The sequence below is a fragment of the Cyclopterus lumpus genome, chromosome 6 (genome assembly GCF_009769545.1).
Source record: "Cyclopterus lumpus isolate fCycLum1 chromosome 6, fCycLum1.pri, whole genome shotgun sequence".
Classification (NCBI taxonomy): Eukaryota; Metazoa; Chordata; class Actinopteri; order Perciformes; family Cyclopteridae; genus Cyclopterus; species Cyclopterus lumpus.
In genome coordinates this window covers 26,239,349-26,253,809 of record NC_046971.1, presented here as the reverse complement: position 1 = coordinate 26,253,809, position 14,461 = coordinate 26,239,349, and the positions used below count along the sequence as shown (strand labels likewise).

The 14,461-nt window shown below is 40.7% G+C and overlaps 1 protein-coding gene across 2 annotated transcripts; it reads right to left on the bottom strand.

Annotated features, from left to right (window-relative positions):
• Positions 1-828: 828 nt before the first annotated feature.
• On the bottom strand, positions 829-7,912 carry zgc:158868 (uncharacterized protein LOC791147 homolog). Of its 2 annotated transcripts, none has more exons than XM_034536140.1 (7): positions 7,681-7,912; positions 5,683-5,737; positions 4,838-5,034; positions 3,768-3,825; positions 3,466-3,587; positions 2,457-2,567; positions 829-1,078 (listed from the first exon to the last, which is right to left on the bottom strand). In XM_034536140.1, exons 1-7 carry the CDS (start codon positions 7,825-7,827, stop codon positions 965-967), a joined length of 804 nt encoding a protein of 267 aa, XP_034392031.1. In that variant the 5' UTR covers positions 7,828-7,912; the 3' UTR covers positions 829-964. The 2 variants fall into 2 exon arrangements, with proteins under 2 accessions (XP_034392031.1, XP_034392032.1); XM_034536141.1 differs by having other exon boundaries at positions 3,496-3,587.
• Positions 7,913-14,461: the final 6,549 nt, after the last annotated feature.

The window sequence follows — 14,461 nt, the reverse complement described above, 5'->3', positions numbered from 1 at the left end:
TAAACTTGAGCAGCAGCTGTGGACACGTATTACATCATTTTATGGGCCGAGCTGCAGTCAAGTGAGATGTTATAATTCATGTCTAGGCAGCTTTACAGTGACCATAAACTACATCTCCCACAATGCATGTCGACTGAATCACCAAATTAACGGCATTGTGACGCTAGCGAACACAGCTCAACCTGGAAATTGCGTACATGACGCATTAGTAAACAAATAAAGAAAGCATATAGAAGGATATTCAAACATTAAATCGTATTATAGAAGGAATACTTTCGGGTTGTCGTGAAACACTCTCCCAACGGGGCGCGTGATAGGGAAGCTTAGTGCCATTACTACAAGTGGCCTCTAGGGGGTGGCATTTACCAAAGACACTGAAGATGTGAAGCACATTGCACTTTAATGTCAGGAAGTTCCAACATGATTGATGTTGATTGCAGTGGATTCCTTGTGCTTCTGTGCAGTCTAAAGCGTGTTTCCTCACAACGTCCACGACACCAGACGGTCTAAAACACTCAAGAGCAGCTCCATTTTACAGTACACATGTATTCGGAGTCGAATTCTCCAGCTTTCAGAGGGACTGCAGATGTGAATAATCCACCCCCCCATTTGTATATCAATGCTCACCCCGTGTGCTCTGAAGTCACCTCCAGGGTGAACAGAAAGGAACGCGTGTTTAACAGCAACACAACAACATGCATAAGGCCTTTAATGTGATCCACAGGTGCACTGCAACTTAATGCATACGTTTTACAATTATAAAAAGTGACCCGCGTTGACGGGGAAGTTTAAATTAATAATACGAGGGGATGTGTAAGAAAATATTCCTTTCCAAATGCAACATAAGGCTTTATTTTATTTTTCCAGTCAAAGTTAAAGACAGCATTTACTCCCAAACAAAAGGTTCCCGTCCCCCCGGTGCATCGTCTTGGTTTGGTTTGGTGGGCCCTGCTGGGCTGGACCGCTACCAAGGGATTGTGTTGCCCTGCCAGTCCACAAGCATCCCGCTGTCTTTGTTGCCGAGCGACGACATTATGGTGAGCATGCCGAGCACGCTATCCTTGGTGGATAGAACCGCCTGTGGCAGACAGAAGAGGGAAGTCAATGGGATGAAGACATTCAACACAGGGGCGTCATAGCGGTGCAGCGCTCTACCAAGTGGGCCATCACAAGCTTTAATTGTAAGATTTGACATATCAATATGGATACATATCATTGTATGTTGGATTATTTGCTTTGAAATCTTTTGTTTTGGTTTCTAAAACATTGTAACAGTTACTAGTTTGTCTCTGGAGGTGTTATTGCACTGATGTTGTTAATGTCTTATGGTGCACTTTGCAAACATTTATGAAATACTCATGAAAAAAGGTCAGAAAATAGTTTTTTCCCCTCAACTTTGTTCTCATTCACGCCGCCCGCTCTCTTCATTCACTCTCTCGCTAGCTGGAGGGGGAGGGGCCAACTTTGAATGGGTTTTTAGTAATTAATTTTTTACAAACAGTAAGAAATAACTGCAGCATAGTATACCTTTAATTTGTGAAGTCCCTATAAACCTCGACAGATAGATGCATTCAGTTTTTCACAGGTATAGATACTGTAGCTGTATTAATAAAGGGGAGGACCCACAAGGTTCACATGTTTAGCAGGTAATCGTCATCATATTCACCATCTGCAAACATCTGCATAATTACTATTAGCACTATACACAAAGTCAGGCCTCTGTGGTCATCAATTACTGGACAAATTAATAATGTTTACCTGACAATAGCTGCTCAAAGAAAAGTAAGAGGACCATAGTTATTACAATTCATCCAGAGGGGAACATGAACGTCACCAATGCAGAATTTCATGAAAATCCATCCTACACTTTAAGATGTTTTAACTCTGAATCAAAAATGTCGACATAAGGTGGGAAAGCCATGGAATCACCAAAGATGTCCGACTTGATCCTCTGAACCACGTATTAGTGGGAAGTGTTCATTCAACCCTCACTGGTCGGCCTCCCTGCTGCGAGGCGTTGTCCACCACCTCAAACACAAGCAGCAGGAATGCAGCCGGTCGGCTCAAGGATGTCCCTGCCAAAAACTACTCAGCAACGCGATGTCCAAAACAATACAAGTGAGGCGTACACACGACCGATCGCATGATTCTCCTGTTATGACGGCTCATACGTTTTGTTTGTAAATTATGAATCAGAGTAAATGAACGCGCCGGATGCATTTAGCCGAGGAGAAGTACACGTGTACTTCAGTTGCCCACAGTATTGAAGCAAATGGACTTAGTTACTACTGTCCACCACTGGTTGATACTGGGAGCCACCATGTAAAGAGTTGGGCCAGTTCAACCAGTGTTCCCATTATGGAATATGAAGCAGAGAACAGACGTAGCTCGCTTCGTTCCTACAAAGCTGCTGAAAGGATCAGAATGTTTTTAAAGAGGTGTGCCGTGCTCCTCACCTCGCTTCCTCCCATCTCAGTGCGGACCCAGCCCGGGTGGATGGCCGTCACCAGTATGTTGTGTCTCTTGAAGTCCAACGATTGACAGCGAGTCAACATGTTCAGTGCTGCCTAGCAACCAACAGCAGAAAGGACAGAAGCTTTGTTGTGGAAAATGACACTAAAGACGTCTTAAGGATACAGGTTTCTGAAGAGCCTTCAACCAACAATGGCTGGGTCTTTAGGATCCCCACCCCAAGGACCTCAGACACACAGAGCCTCATTGCACAGCCTTTGGTCCCACTGGGAGCTGTAGGCCCAGGCCGTGTTACTGGGAGGGGTGGTACAGGGCCACCGAAACCAGGACTGAGTGGAGCATATACTGTAAAATTAAACCATACCGCTTTCGCCCACAGGGACCGCAAAATCAAAACATTAAAGTTCCTCGTAGTACCAGAGCATGAGCATGTGATGTCTTTGGCCCGATAACATTGTGCAACATTACTGCATTTCTCCAGTTAAAAAAAAATGGATGCTGTAAAATGTTTCAATGTCAAAACAAGTGCTAGTTTATTTATTCCTCTGCCATCACATGAATTAGCAGCACTGGTACGCACGCACACAATAACATAGCACCAGACGTGGATTAATCCGCCGCTGGAAATAGTCCAACCAAGTCTGCTTTTTCTTTTAAAGAAACCATATTGTCAATTGCGTGGTTGTTTTTTTAAAAGATTTACGTCTTGAGGAACCACTGAGCTTTGAGCCGAGTGACAAGACGGTCCGACAGTTTGGGTTCTGCTCTTCTAATGGGATTAGTTACAAAAAATTAAAGAAAATGTTGGTCTTATCCTTAACAACTAATGAGAACACATGAAGTAAATATAAGAGATGAGGAGAAACGGGTTCTAATAGAAGGTCATTCAACCGTAGCTTTGACTTTGTCTCTTGGCTTTAGGCGCCTACGTTTTGGGGATTATCTTATCTCACGAAACCAAAGTGCTACTATTTTTAATTGTGTCAGCGGTACCTTGCTGACCCTATAAGGGTACATCTGCACCTGAGCAAAGGTCTCTGGACATTTGTGTATGGATGAGATGACGGTCGAGATGTTGATGATGGCCGACCTCCTGCAGGACATGTTTTCCTCTTCTGAGACAAACAAAGACACGTGAGTTATGGCATATGAATCAGAATGATAATAACTAACAAATTCAATAACAAAAACAAATTCAAATGAAAGTATATTACTGGTAATTTGCACCGCAACATAATGCATTTCTCGTGTGTTTCAGTGTAAATCAGTTATTCAAAGGGTTTCCACTTCATTACCCATGTCCTTTGCAGGGGAGCTCATCTCTGCTGCTCTCTTGAGGAGTGGAAGGAACATCTGGAGAGGTGACGTGGTGTGTGCGTCAGTACAACATCATCAACAGTGTGAAGAGGTTACAGTGTAGACTTTATGGCAAAGGAGTCTGGGTATTGTGCTGCAGAGAAGTCCTGTAAAACCCAGCTAGCCCCGACCAGTAACGTCTTGTAATACCACTTGTACCTCAAGGGGCGATAGTGAGTTGAGGCAGCGTCCAGTCTGCTCTCAGGGGGAGGAGACAAATGATAAACAGGGAACGGTTCAGCCTCCAGTTCGTAGCACAAACACACGGATGGCTAACGCACGCGCTCTGGGCTGACGCCACACATGAAGAGTATCAGATAGCAGCGTTATTTTGACTCTTAGAAGTTCGTTGAATTTTGCATTGTTTTGGACTCAATAGCAGAAGTGAAATACTGCCCCCTATTTCTTTGGAGCAGGTATGCATTACACCTTTAATACCCTCTGAATTTACCAATTCAAGTTATGTACCATATGTATCAACCTTTCTATGATGCACACATACTATTCTCATTCCTTTTCAAACATTTTAATGTTCTGGCTCGTAGACCACCATCTGTTCCATCTTTATTGTTTTTCTATTGAATTGCTTTACATTCTGTTGCAAAGCAATTAGTGACAGTTTTTCCTTATTTCAACAGTCAAGCTTTGGGGTCAGATGTTGCACGTGACGCCGATATTAGATTCTGTCCACGAGCCTGCGCCTGATCTCTGGTGGGGAAGAGTCCGCCTACAGGAGATTGATCCCCGTATGGTGTGGACAAAACAAGTTAGTGATCAAAGCTCTGACAACAGTGCTGTGGATTTCCGAAAGAGCCCACCCACCCCCACGTGTAACGTTCCAGTGTCCAGGACTCTCTGGGGAGCAGGAAAGATCTTGGCTGACCGCTTCCACCCTGGACACAGACTGAGTCATTCCTCCTACGTCAGAAACCTACGGGTCTATGGGTTCCAAAGCGCCACACCAAAACATTCACACCTAAAGCACGGAGAGGAGCAAGACAAAACCAACCTTGGCAATGAGAAATGGTCCGACCACATTGGTTTCGTACACATCCATCATGTCCTTTTTCCCGGTGGCAGAGAGTGGTGCCAGTGGGCCCGGCTGGTTAATGGCGGCGTTGTTGATCAGGAGGTTCAACCCACCGGCCTCGATCTGCTTGTTTACTTCCTGGACAGCAGCCGAGATGCTGTCCTCATCCGACATGTCTGCAGAATGCAAAACAAATATTCTGTTCACAACGTCAGCATGGAGACATCTTTATTGTTGTGCATGGCTATAGCTTAGTTAGCGAGTGAGCTAGCATGCCAAGGCATTGGCCAAGAGATGTAGTTCACTCGCCATTGATCGATTTCACGCAACATTATATGCAAGACAGACTTTATAGACTTTTAACATCAACTTTTGAATTGACAAACATAAGTGTAATTCATCTCAATTCACCAATGCTCACAGGTTGAAGGTGAAACAAGTTTGGTGAATCCAACTCAGAACTTAATACGAGCAAACCTCACAGAAAAAGTAAGAGGTTTAGATTAATAATACACAAATGTTCTTGCATGAGGCCCCGTGTTGGCCGGTTGGGTAAAGACTAGTTTACAAAAGGTGGATGTGCTGATCTGCTGGGTAAACAGGCTTGGCGATTCAGAGGGTGTGCTGCTGACACACGAGGATTCTCGATATACTACATAACATTCAGCCTATCCCTGGTTTTCTGAAATGTACATTATTTCCTGAGCACACTGCTAAAGTTAAACTGAAATCACAGGGGAACGTTTCTCTTTCCCAATGTCATCTCCTGGGCTTCGTAATAGAGCAACTCCATAGACAGATATACGAGGATGTGTTGCGTTTACCTAGTTTGATTATTGTGATCTTTCCAGGATATTGAGTTTGGATGTCTCTCAGGGCCTGAACACATAGTGGGAGATATGAATAATGAAAGAGGGGGGGGGGGGGGGGGAGAGAGAGAGAGAGATAGGAGAGAGACAAACACAACATTGACTTGTTGTCTTACAATAAAAACAGAACAGATGTTTCCTTTTAGAATTCACTAATCTAATGCAAGCAATGATATTGAGTTGCAGAAACATGGCTGTACAGAATACATACTGCGTACAACCAAATGCTGAACAAGGCGACCAAAGGGTTAAAATGAACATTCATGACCTGAAACACACTGAATGGGTGACAGTTATAAGACAAACACAGACGACTCTTTATTTGACTCCAAATGAACAATAATGGACTCAATGATGTATTAAAGACTTGGAACTAGAGATTGAGATACATCGAGAGAGAAGTAGTCATTTTCTCAGACTTCTATACAACCAGACATCTCTTTGCCACCAGAGGAACGCCCCCTGCTTGTCATAAGAATGCAGATTCAGTTTTAAAAATAAAATGTGGTTTCTCAGGGTACATTTGAATTGACCTACTTCTTACTTTTATACAAGTACAATATTTAGACAAGCCCTTTCACGTTTACTTGAGAAAAAGCAGGCCTGCTCTTTCCTCCTCCATATGACAACGTTTCGAGGAACCACCCAATCACTGAGGGACCTCTCGCATTGTTTCTCACAGTTATGAATATGCTTGGACTGTGAAGCCGTCCAAGGACACGCCCACAAGTTCAGTCTCTTGACTTGCTCAACAGGGACACTCATTAGATCAGCCTGCCTTTCACATATGTATTGACCCAAATACCATGCTTTCACTTTGTTATATGAAAGTTTGTTCAAAGCACTTGATCATTAAAGGATTCCACCAAATATATTGTTGAATTATCAGTATGCATGCAATCTTCAGTCTCATAAAGATTATATTGATATCCACCAAATGTTTATACGGGATGTAGCAACTAAATGATGACTGACAGTGAACATCAAAACAATGATTCTATAACCTTAACAATTGGAACTATAACCAAATGTGTGGTTATTGATTAAAAGCCCTTGGTTAAAAAGAAAGTGTCTTGAAGTGAGTTAGAGTGTGCTTACTTTCTCAATTATTAACCAAACCAGTGTGCTTTTAACCCTGAATCACTCCCTACTTCTTAACTATGAACACAAACATTGCCCAGTCGGCATCATTTAAATTATTGGGACAATTTGTAAATAAAAACTATAAAAGTCTGAGACAGTTAGAAGTGTTTAAACTGAAAATGTTGTGCGGAAAAAGAGACTAGTTTACTAAAACGTTGAGGCCAGAAAGTGTCACATTTTATAAATCTGGGCCGGAGCAGATTTTCTCCACGATCCATATAAAACACGCCAATTTGTAGAAATGGGAATTGGCTACTCTTTTTGGGGGACATAAACAATGATGCATAAAGCATCTTTAATGATTTCAAATTTGACATCACACACACACACACACACACACACACGGAGTTATACATCTAATCCAATGAGCTGTTGTTAGTAGTAGCAGCGTGCATGCGTGCGTGTGTGCGCGTAGGTGTGCGTGTGTGTGTGTGTGTCGGCATGTGTGTGTGCGTGTAGGTGTGCGAGTGCGTGTGCGTGTAGGTGTGCGTGTGCGTGTGCGTGTGCGTGTGTGCGAGTGCGTGTAGGTGTGTGTGTGCGTGCGTGTAGGTGTGCGTGTAGGTGTGCGTGTGTGCGTGTGTGCGTGTAGGTGTGTGTGTGCATGTGCGTGTAGGTGTGTGTGTGCGTGTAGGTGTGTGTGTGCGTGTGCGTGTAGGTGTGTGTGCGTGCGTGTAGGTGTGTGTGCGTGTAGGTGTGTGTGTGCGTGTAGGTGTGCGTGTGCGTGTAGGTGTGCGTGTGCGTGTGCGTGTAGGTGTGTGTGTGCGTGTGCGTGTAGGTGTGCGTGTAGGTGTGTGTGTGTAGGTGCCTCACCTCAGCCCCGGTTCCCTCAGGCGCTCTGCAGCCGGCATAGATGTGAGTCTCCTCTCCCGTCCCCTCCGCCAGCTGTTTGACCAGCTCCAAACCAATGCCTCTGTTGCTCCCGGTCACGACAACGTTGCCCTCCAGCCTCTGTGACATGTTTGCAGATCAACTGACACAGCAGAGTTGTCTGACTACTTATAGAGAGAGATATGTGTCTCTCTCTCTCTCTCTCTCTCTCTGTCTGTCGGTCTGTCTGTCACTTTTTTTTCTTTTTTTTTTTTTTTTCTCTCTCTCTCTCTCTCTCTCTCTCTCTCTCTCTCTCTCTCTCTCTCTCTCTCTTGCGTCATGCTTGCTATATAAGTGTGTACTGCACCAGGAGGCAGGACTCTCCCACTTTATTTTGTCACCTTTTTAGAAACATGTGGTCCACATTTTGTCCCCGTTTGACTTGTCGTGACTCTGGTTACTGTCTGACTTTCAATAAAGCTTCATTCAAACCAAAAGCTGCCAGCCTTCACTTGCCTCTTCCACGACGTCGGCCTTTGCTTGGCCTTTTCGACAGTGTGTGTTTAGTGAAGCAATCATTCAAAAAATGCTGTCATTCAAGGTGCAGAAGTTACCATCTACCGCACAGCGGGGCAGAATTGGTAACTCTGTGATGTCAGGACTGAGTGTGTGGACAGGGTTGACTGCAGCTGCAGAAACATGAAGTTACCACACTGCCAGAAACTCTTCCTGTCTCATTAGGACAGACAGAACGGCGCTGGAGCCTCCAACAACCAGCAGGAAAGAGCAGCGATCTTATCACCAAATGCTCGGTTGTTGCATCTAAGTAGCCTGTAGTTCACTTATATCACTTTAATTTACATGTAATTGAAGTTATTTATGGCTGCATTAGTCACATACCAGACAAATGATTGTGTGTTAATGTTATTGCTCATGTTATTGAATCATCTCCTGACTCTGCAGTTCCCATGATCCCTATTGTGTAACACTCATTGTCTCCTCATTGTCATTCCCTTCACCTGCCCTTGGCCACGCCCCCACCTCATGTGTGTGTCTCCTGATTGTCATTCCCTTCACCTGCCCTAGGCCACGCCCCCACCTCATGTGTGTGTCTCCTGATTGTCATTCCCTTCACCTGCCCTTGGCCACGCCCCCACCTCATGTGTGTGTCTCCTGATTGTCATTCCCTTCACCTGCCCTTGGCCACGCCCCCACCTCATGTGTGTGTCTCCTGATTGTCATTCCCTTCACCTGCCCTTGGCCACGCCCCCACCTCATGTGTGTGTCTCCTGATTGTCATTCCCTTCACCTGCCCTTGGCCACGCCCCCACCTCATGTGTGTGTCTCCTGATTCTCATTCCCTTCACCTGCCCTAGGCCACGCCCCCACCTCCCATGTGGGTGTCTCCTCATGGGAGACACCCACGTTCATGCCTACACCTGTGCTTTCCCCTCTCATATATACTCCCCTGCCTTCCCTTGTCCCCGGCCAGATTGTCTGTTTTTTGGTTTCCTGCTAGAACCCCTGTGTGTATTGCCCTCGACTAGTGGTTTTTGTTTTGTTACTTTTGCCTCACCTTGACTCCTGTCTGTTCCTCTGCTCCTTAGTTGTTGCCCTTCCTACCACCGGTTGTAACATATGGTGCCCTTTAGCCTCTCTTAGCTTGTTTTGGTTTTACAGATCACAAAAAAAGGCTTTGAAACTCTGATAAACCTACCTGCTGGGCAGCAGACATATGCAGTTGGAGACCAAACACAGAGCTGAGTGAATATTAGACTTCCAATCATCAGGCGGACACAGACGTCCATATAGATATATAATGTGTAGAGCAACAGGTTGTAGCTGTTTGTCAGATCATCTTCATGCAAGTGAAACATTGTTCACGACTCCTGTAAACGAGGCGAACCGTAGAGACATTTCTAGTCTGCTCGGCTCATTGAAGCTGAAGCAGGAAATAAGTTGTTAGAAAACCGCTTATGTGATACAAAGTGTGAGTTCAGAGGGGCAGCTTGTGTGTATTTAGCAATAAACAACATAAATATGTTAAAATGTTGACCTGATCATGGCACTAGATAAAAAAGGGAAGAAAAAAAAATCTTCCTAAGGAGATTGTCAAAGTTCAAGGTTCAACCTCTGGGAACCATGACTACACAATTTAATGGCAATCCAACCAAAAGCTGTTGAGATATTTGAGGTTGTTCCATCCCTAGAGGCATGTCACCAGTGTGTCTAAACATAATCTCTCTTCTTTAGACAGATATCCTGTTTGTAATAAATATAATCATTCTAATAGCAATTAACAGTCAAATACAGCCGGTGTGGGTCCATATCTGGCTTCTGTCTGGTCTTTTTTTCAAATAATTTTTACACTTTAGCTCAAAGGCTATTAAAATCATCTCATGAGACTTTATGATGGTATCATATCTATCAGCTTGCTCTAGCTCTTAATTGTTTTTTATGGCTGCACCATCTCATCAAACGGAAGTGTCATGGATCCACATTTCCCCCAGACTTTACCATCTTCATATTCAGCATCTCCCTGAGTGAGTGTGCATGCTGGGCATATATTAGCAGAATTCTGCGATAATGTTTAAACTTTTGCGACCAGTGCCCCCTCTGAAACAAAATGTTAATGTGTTATATTATATTACAAAAAGAAACAATTGCATCCTTCATTGTCTGAATGGTTTATAATAAATATTTGATTAATAAATCACCTTTTTTGACGACAGTTGAATGCCATTGGTCTTATTAATCTATAGTATGTTACGCGACTTTGACCTTACAATAAAAGCTTGAGATAGCGGAGGCGGAAACTCTTCATCTTTAAAGAGGAAAACAAACCCTGATGTCACCGCCCTTCTCTCAGGAAACAGGGAGCAAAGTCCCTGTTTGTTCAAGGTTAGCGGCGGCGTGAGCTAAAACAGGGCCTCGCTCTGACGCTCTGAACAAAGACCGAATCAAAAGCACACCATTCTTCATTGTAGCTTTTTGATGGGACAACCTCATATTGCGTGATATGATTGCTACGTTTATTGTGGTTTTTCTATGATATTAGCATCTTGATGTCATAGTGACAGTGTACTTGTTGCTTTCTTTGTTTCATTATGTGACGGAATAAAGTGTACCTCCGGTGTGTTGTCTGACCAGGTTTAATCAGTGGGTATTTTATATTTCTTGTCTGATGAAGATCCAATGAGGTCAAAACTGGTTCTTCTTTTATATTCATTTGGGAAACACCCACTTGGTTTGTCTTAATCCGACTGGATTTCTTTTGACATCTTTTTACTCGGTTTGAGTGATAGATCCAGGAGCTGGACAACAAAGGAATGCACAAAGGTTTCAAATGCCACGAGCCAGGATTGTGAGACTGTTCTCCAAAGAAAAAGGTCCAGCCGTTAAACGAAGGTTAAAGTGACAAAGGCCTCTAATGACGTGGGAATCCTGCTGATACGCCTTAAATGTGTAGTTCCAGAAGGCAGTCTGGAAAGTCGTATCAGTGATGATCAGATTATCCCGACTCCATGAGCATGAACAGAACAACGGTTTGATTGATATAAAGTAATCTACCAGAGATGTCACCTGCACAAATGTGATTGGCCAGGACAGCGCCTGACCAGATGACAGCAGAAGTTGAGCCAGGTTTTTGTCGGATAACCCTAGATTATTAGTTTTTTTAAAACCAACATTTCTAGTCATGCAACAAGCTCCTAAATTCGAATTTCATTGAACTGGATCTCTGTTCCATCACCTAGTTATTGTTTTTTTGTATTTGTAATTGAGTTTGATCAAATTTCAATTGTGTACAGGAATGCGTTAGAGATCCTTTTAGTGCCAACTTCATTATTACGTCACAGTGTTAGCTGGAGGCCAAACAAAGGAAAGACTAGAGGCAAAAGTCCAGTTACACATCTACAATACCCTCTTGCTGTGTTGCTGGGGACCACAATCGATGGTGTATGGCTCCAACTTGAAATTGTATCGCTTAGAGATGATAAACTGCAATTCAAGACTCAATATTAACAAAGATTTACAATAATGGAGAGAAAATATTACTAAACTAAATATTAGTTTAGCTTAGCCTCTGCTAACTGTAGCCGTCAGAACTGCGGTTAAGCAGAGGGCTAAACTATTAGAGATGAGACAACATGTTGTTCTTATGTTGAACTATTAGAGATGAGATAACATGTTGTTCTTATGTTAAACTATTAGAAAGATGAGATAACATGTTGTTCTTATGTTAAACTATTAGAGATGAGATAACATGTTGTTCTTATGTTAAACTATTAGAGATGAGATAACATGTTGTTCTTATGTTGAACTATTAGAGATGAGATAACATGTTGTTCTTATGTTAAACTATTAGGGATGAGATAACATGTTGTTCTTATGTTGAACTATTAGAGATGAGATAACATGTTGTTCTTATGTTAAACTATTAGAGGGATGAGATAACATGTTGTTCTTATGTTAAACTATTAGAGATGAGATAACATGTTGTTCTTATGTTAAACTATTAGAGATGAGATAACATGTTGTTCTTATGTTAAACTATTAGAGATGAGATAACATGTTGTTATTATGTTAAACTATTAGAGGGATGAGATAACATGTTGTTCTTATGTTAAACTATTAGAGATGAGATAACATGTTGTTCTTATGTTAAACTATTAGAGATGAGATAACATGTTGTTCTTATGTTAAACTATTAGAGATGAGATAACATGTTGTTCTTATGTTAAACTATTAGAGAGATGAGATAACATGTTGTTCTTATGTTAAACTATTAGAGATGAGATAACATGTTGTTCTTATGTTAAACTATTAGAGATGAGATAACATGTTGTTCTTATGTTGAACTATTAGAGATGAGATAACATGTTGTTCTTATGTTAAACTATAAGGGATGAGATAACATGTTGTTCTTATGTTGAACTATTAGAGATGAGATAACATGTTGTTCTTATGTTAAACTATTAGAGGGATGAGATAACATGTTGTTCTTATGTTAAACTATTAGAGATGAGATAACATGTTGTTCTTATGTTAAACTATTAGAGATGAGATAACATGTTGTTCTTATGTTAAACTATTAGAGATGAGATAACATGTTGTTCTTATGTTGAACTATTAGAGGGATGAGATAACATGTTGTTCTTATGTTAAACTATTAGAGGGATGAGATAACATGTTGTTCTTATGTTAAACTATTAGAGATGAGATAACATGTTGTTCTTATGTTAAACTATTAGAGATGAGATAACATGTTGTTCTTATGTTAAACTATTAGAGGGATGAGATAACATGTTGTTCTTATGTTAAACTATTAGAGATGAGATAACATGTTGTTCTTATGTTAAACTATTAGAGGGATGAGATAACATGTTGTTCTTATGTTAAACTATTAGAGATGAGATAACATGTTGTTCTTATTTTAAACTATTAGAGATGAGATAACATGTTGTTCTTATGTTGAACTATTAGAGATGAGATAACATGTTGTTCTTATGTTAAACTATTAGAGATGAGATAACATGTTGTTCTTATGCTGAACTATTAGAGAGATGAGCTAACATGTTGTTTTTATGTTAAACTATTAGAGATGAGATAACATGTTGTTCTTGTGTTAAACTATTAGAGATGAGATAACATGTTGTTCTTATGTTAAACTATTAGAGATGAGATAACATGTTGTTCTTATGTTGAACTATTAGAGGGATGAGATAACATGTTGTTCTTATGTTAAACTATTAGAGGGATGAGATAACATGTTGTTCTTATGTTAAACTATTAGAGAGATGAGATAACATGTTGTTCTTATGTTAAACTATTAGAGAGATGAGATAACATGTTGTTCTTATGTTAAACTAATAGAGATGAGATAACATGTTGTTCTTATTTTAAACTATTAGAGATGAGATAACATGTTGTTCTTATGTTGAACTATTAGAGATGAGATAACATGTTGTTCTTATGTTAAACTATTAGAGATGAGATAACATGTTGTTCTTATGTTAAACTATTAGAGATGAGATAACATGTTGTTCTTATGTTAAACTATTAGAGATGAGATAACATGTTGTTCTTATGTGAAACTATTAGAGAGATGAGATAACATGTTGTTCTTATGTTAAACTATTAGAGATGAGATAACATGTTGTTCTTATGCTAAACTATGAGAGATGAGATAACATGTTTTTCTTATGCTAAACTATTAGAGATGAGATAACATGTTGTTCTTATGCTAAACTATTAGAGATGAGATAACATGTTCTTATGTTAAACTATTAGAAATGAGATAACATGTTGTACTTATGTTAAACTATTAGAGATGAGATAACATGTTCTTATGTTAAACTATTAGAGATGAGATAACATGTTGTTCTTATGTTGAACTATTAGAGATGAGATACCATGTTGTTCTTATGTTAAACTATTAGAGATGAGATAACATGTTGTTCTTATGTTAAACTATTAGAGATGAGATAACATGTTGTTCTTATGTTAAACTATTAGAGAGATGAGATAACATGTTGTTCTTATGTTGAACTATTAGAGATGAGATAACATGTTGTTCTTATGTTAAACTATTAGAGGGATAAGATAACATGTTGTTCTTATGTTAAACTATTAGAAAGATGAGATAACATGTTGTTCTTATGTTAAACTATTAGAGATGAGATAACATGTTGTTCTTATGTTAAACTATTAGAGATGAGATAACATGTTGTTCTTATGTTGAACTATTAAAGATGAGATAACATGTTGTTCTTATGTTAAACTA

Bases quoted from the DNA above. Each gene is read 5' to 3' on its own strand.
- zgc:158868 (XM_034536140.1), bottom strand. From the start codon at position 7,827: ATGTCACAGAGGCTGGAGGGCAACGTTGTCGTGACCGGGAGCAACAGA. The intron at 3,826-4,837 runs GTTGGTTTTGTC...TCACCTCTCCAG, and splicing joins GACCATTTCTCATTGCCAAG to ATGTTCCTTCCACTCCTCAA. The intron at 1,079-2,456 runs GTGAGGAGCACG...TGTCTGCCACAG, and splicing joins CTGAGATGGGAGGAAGCGAG to GCGGTTCTATCCACCAAGGA.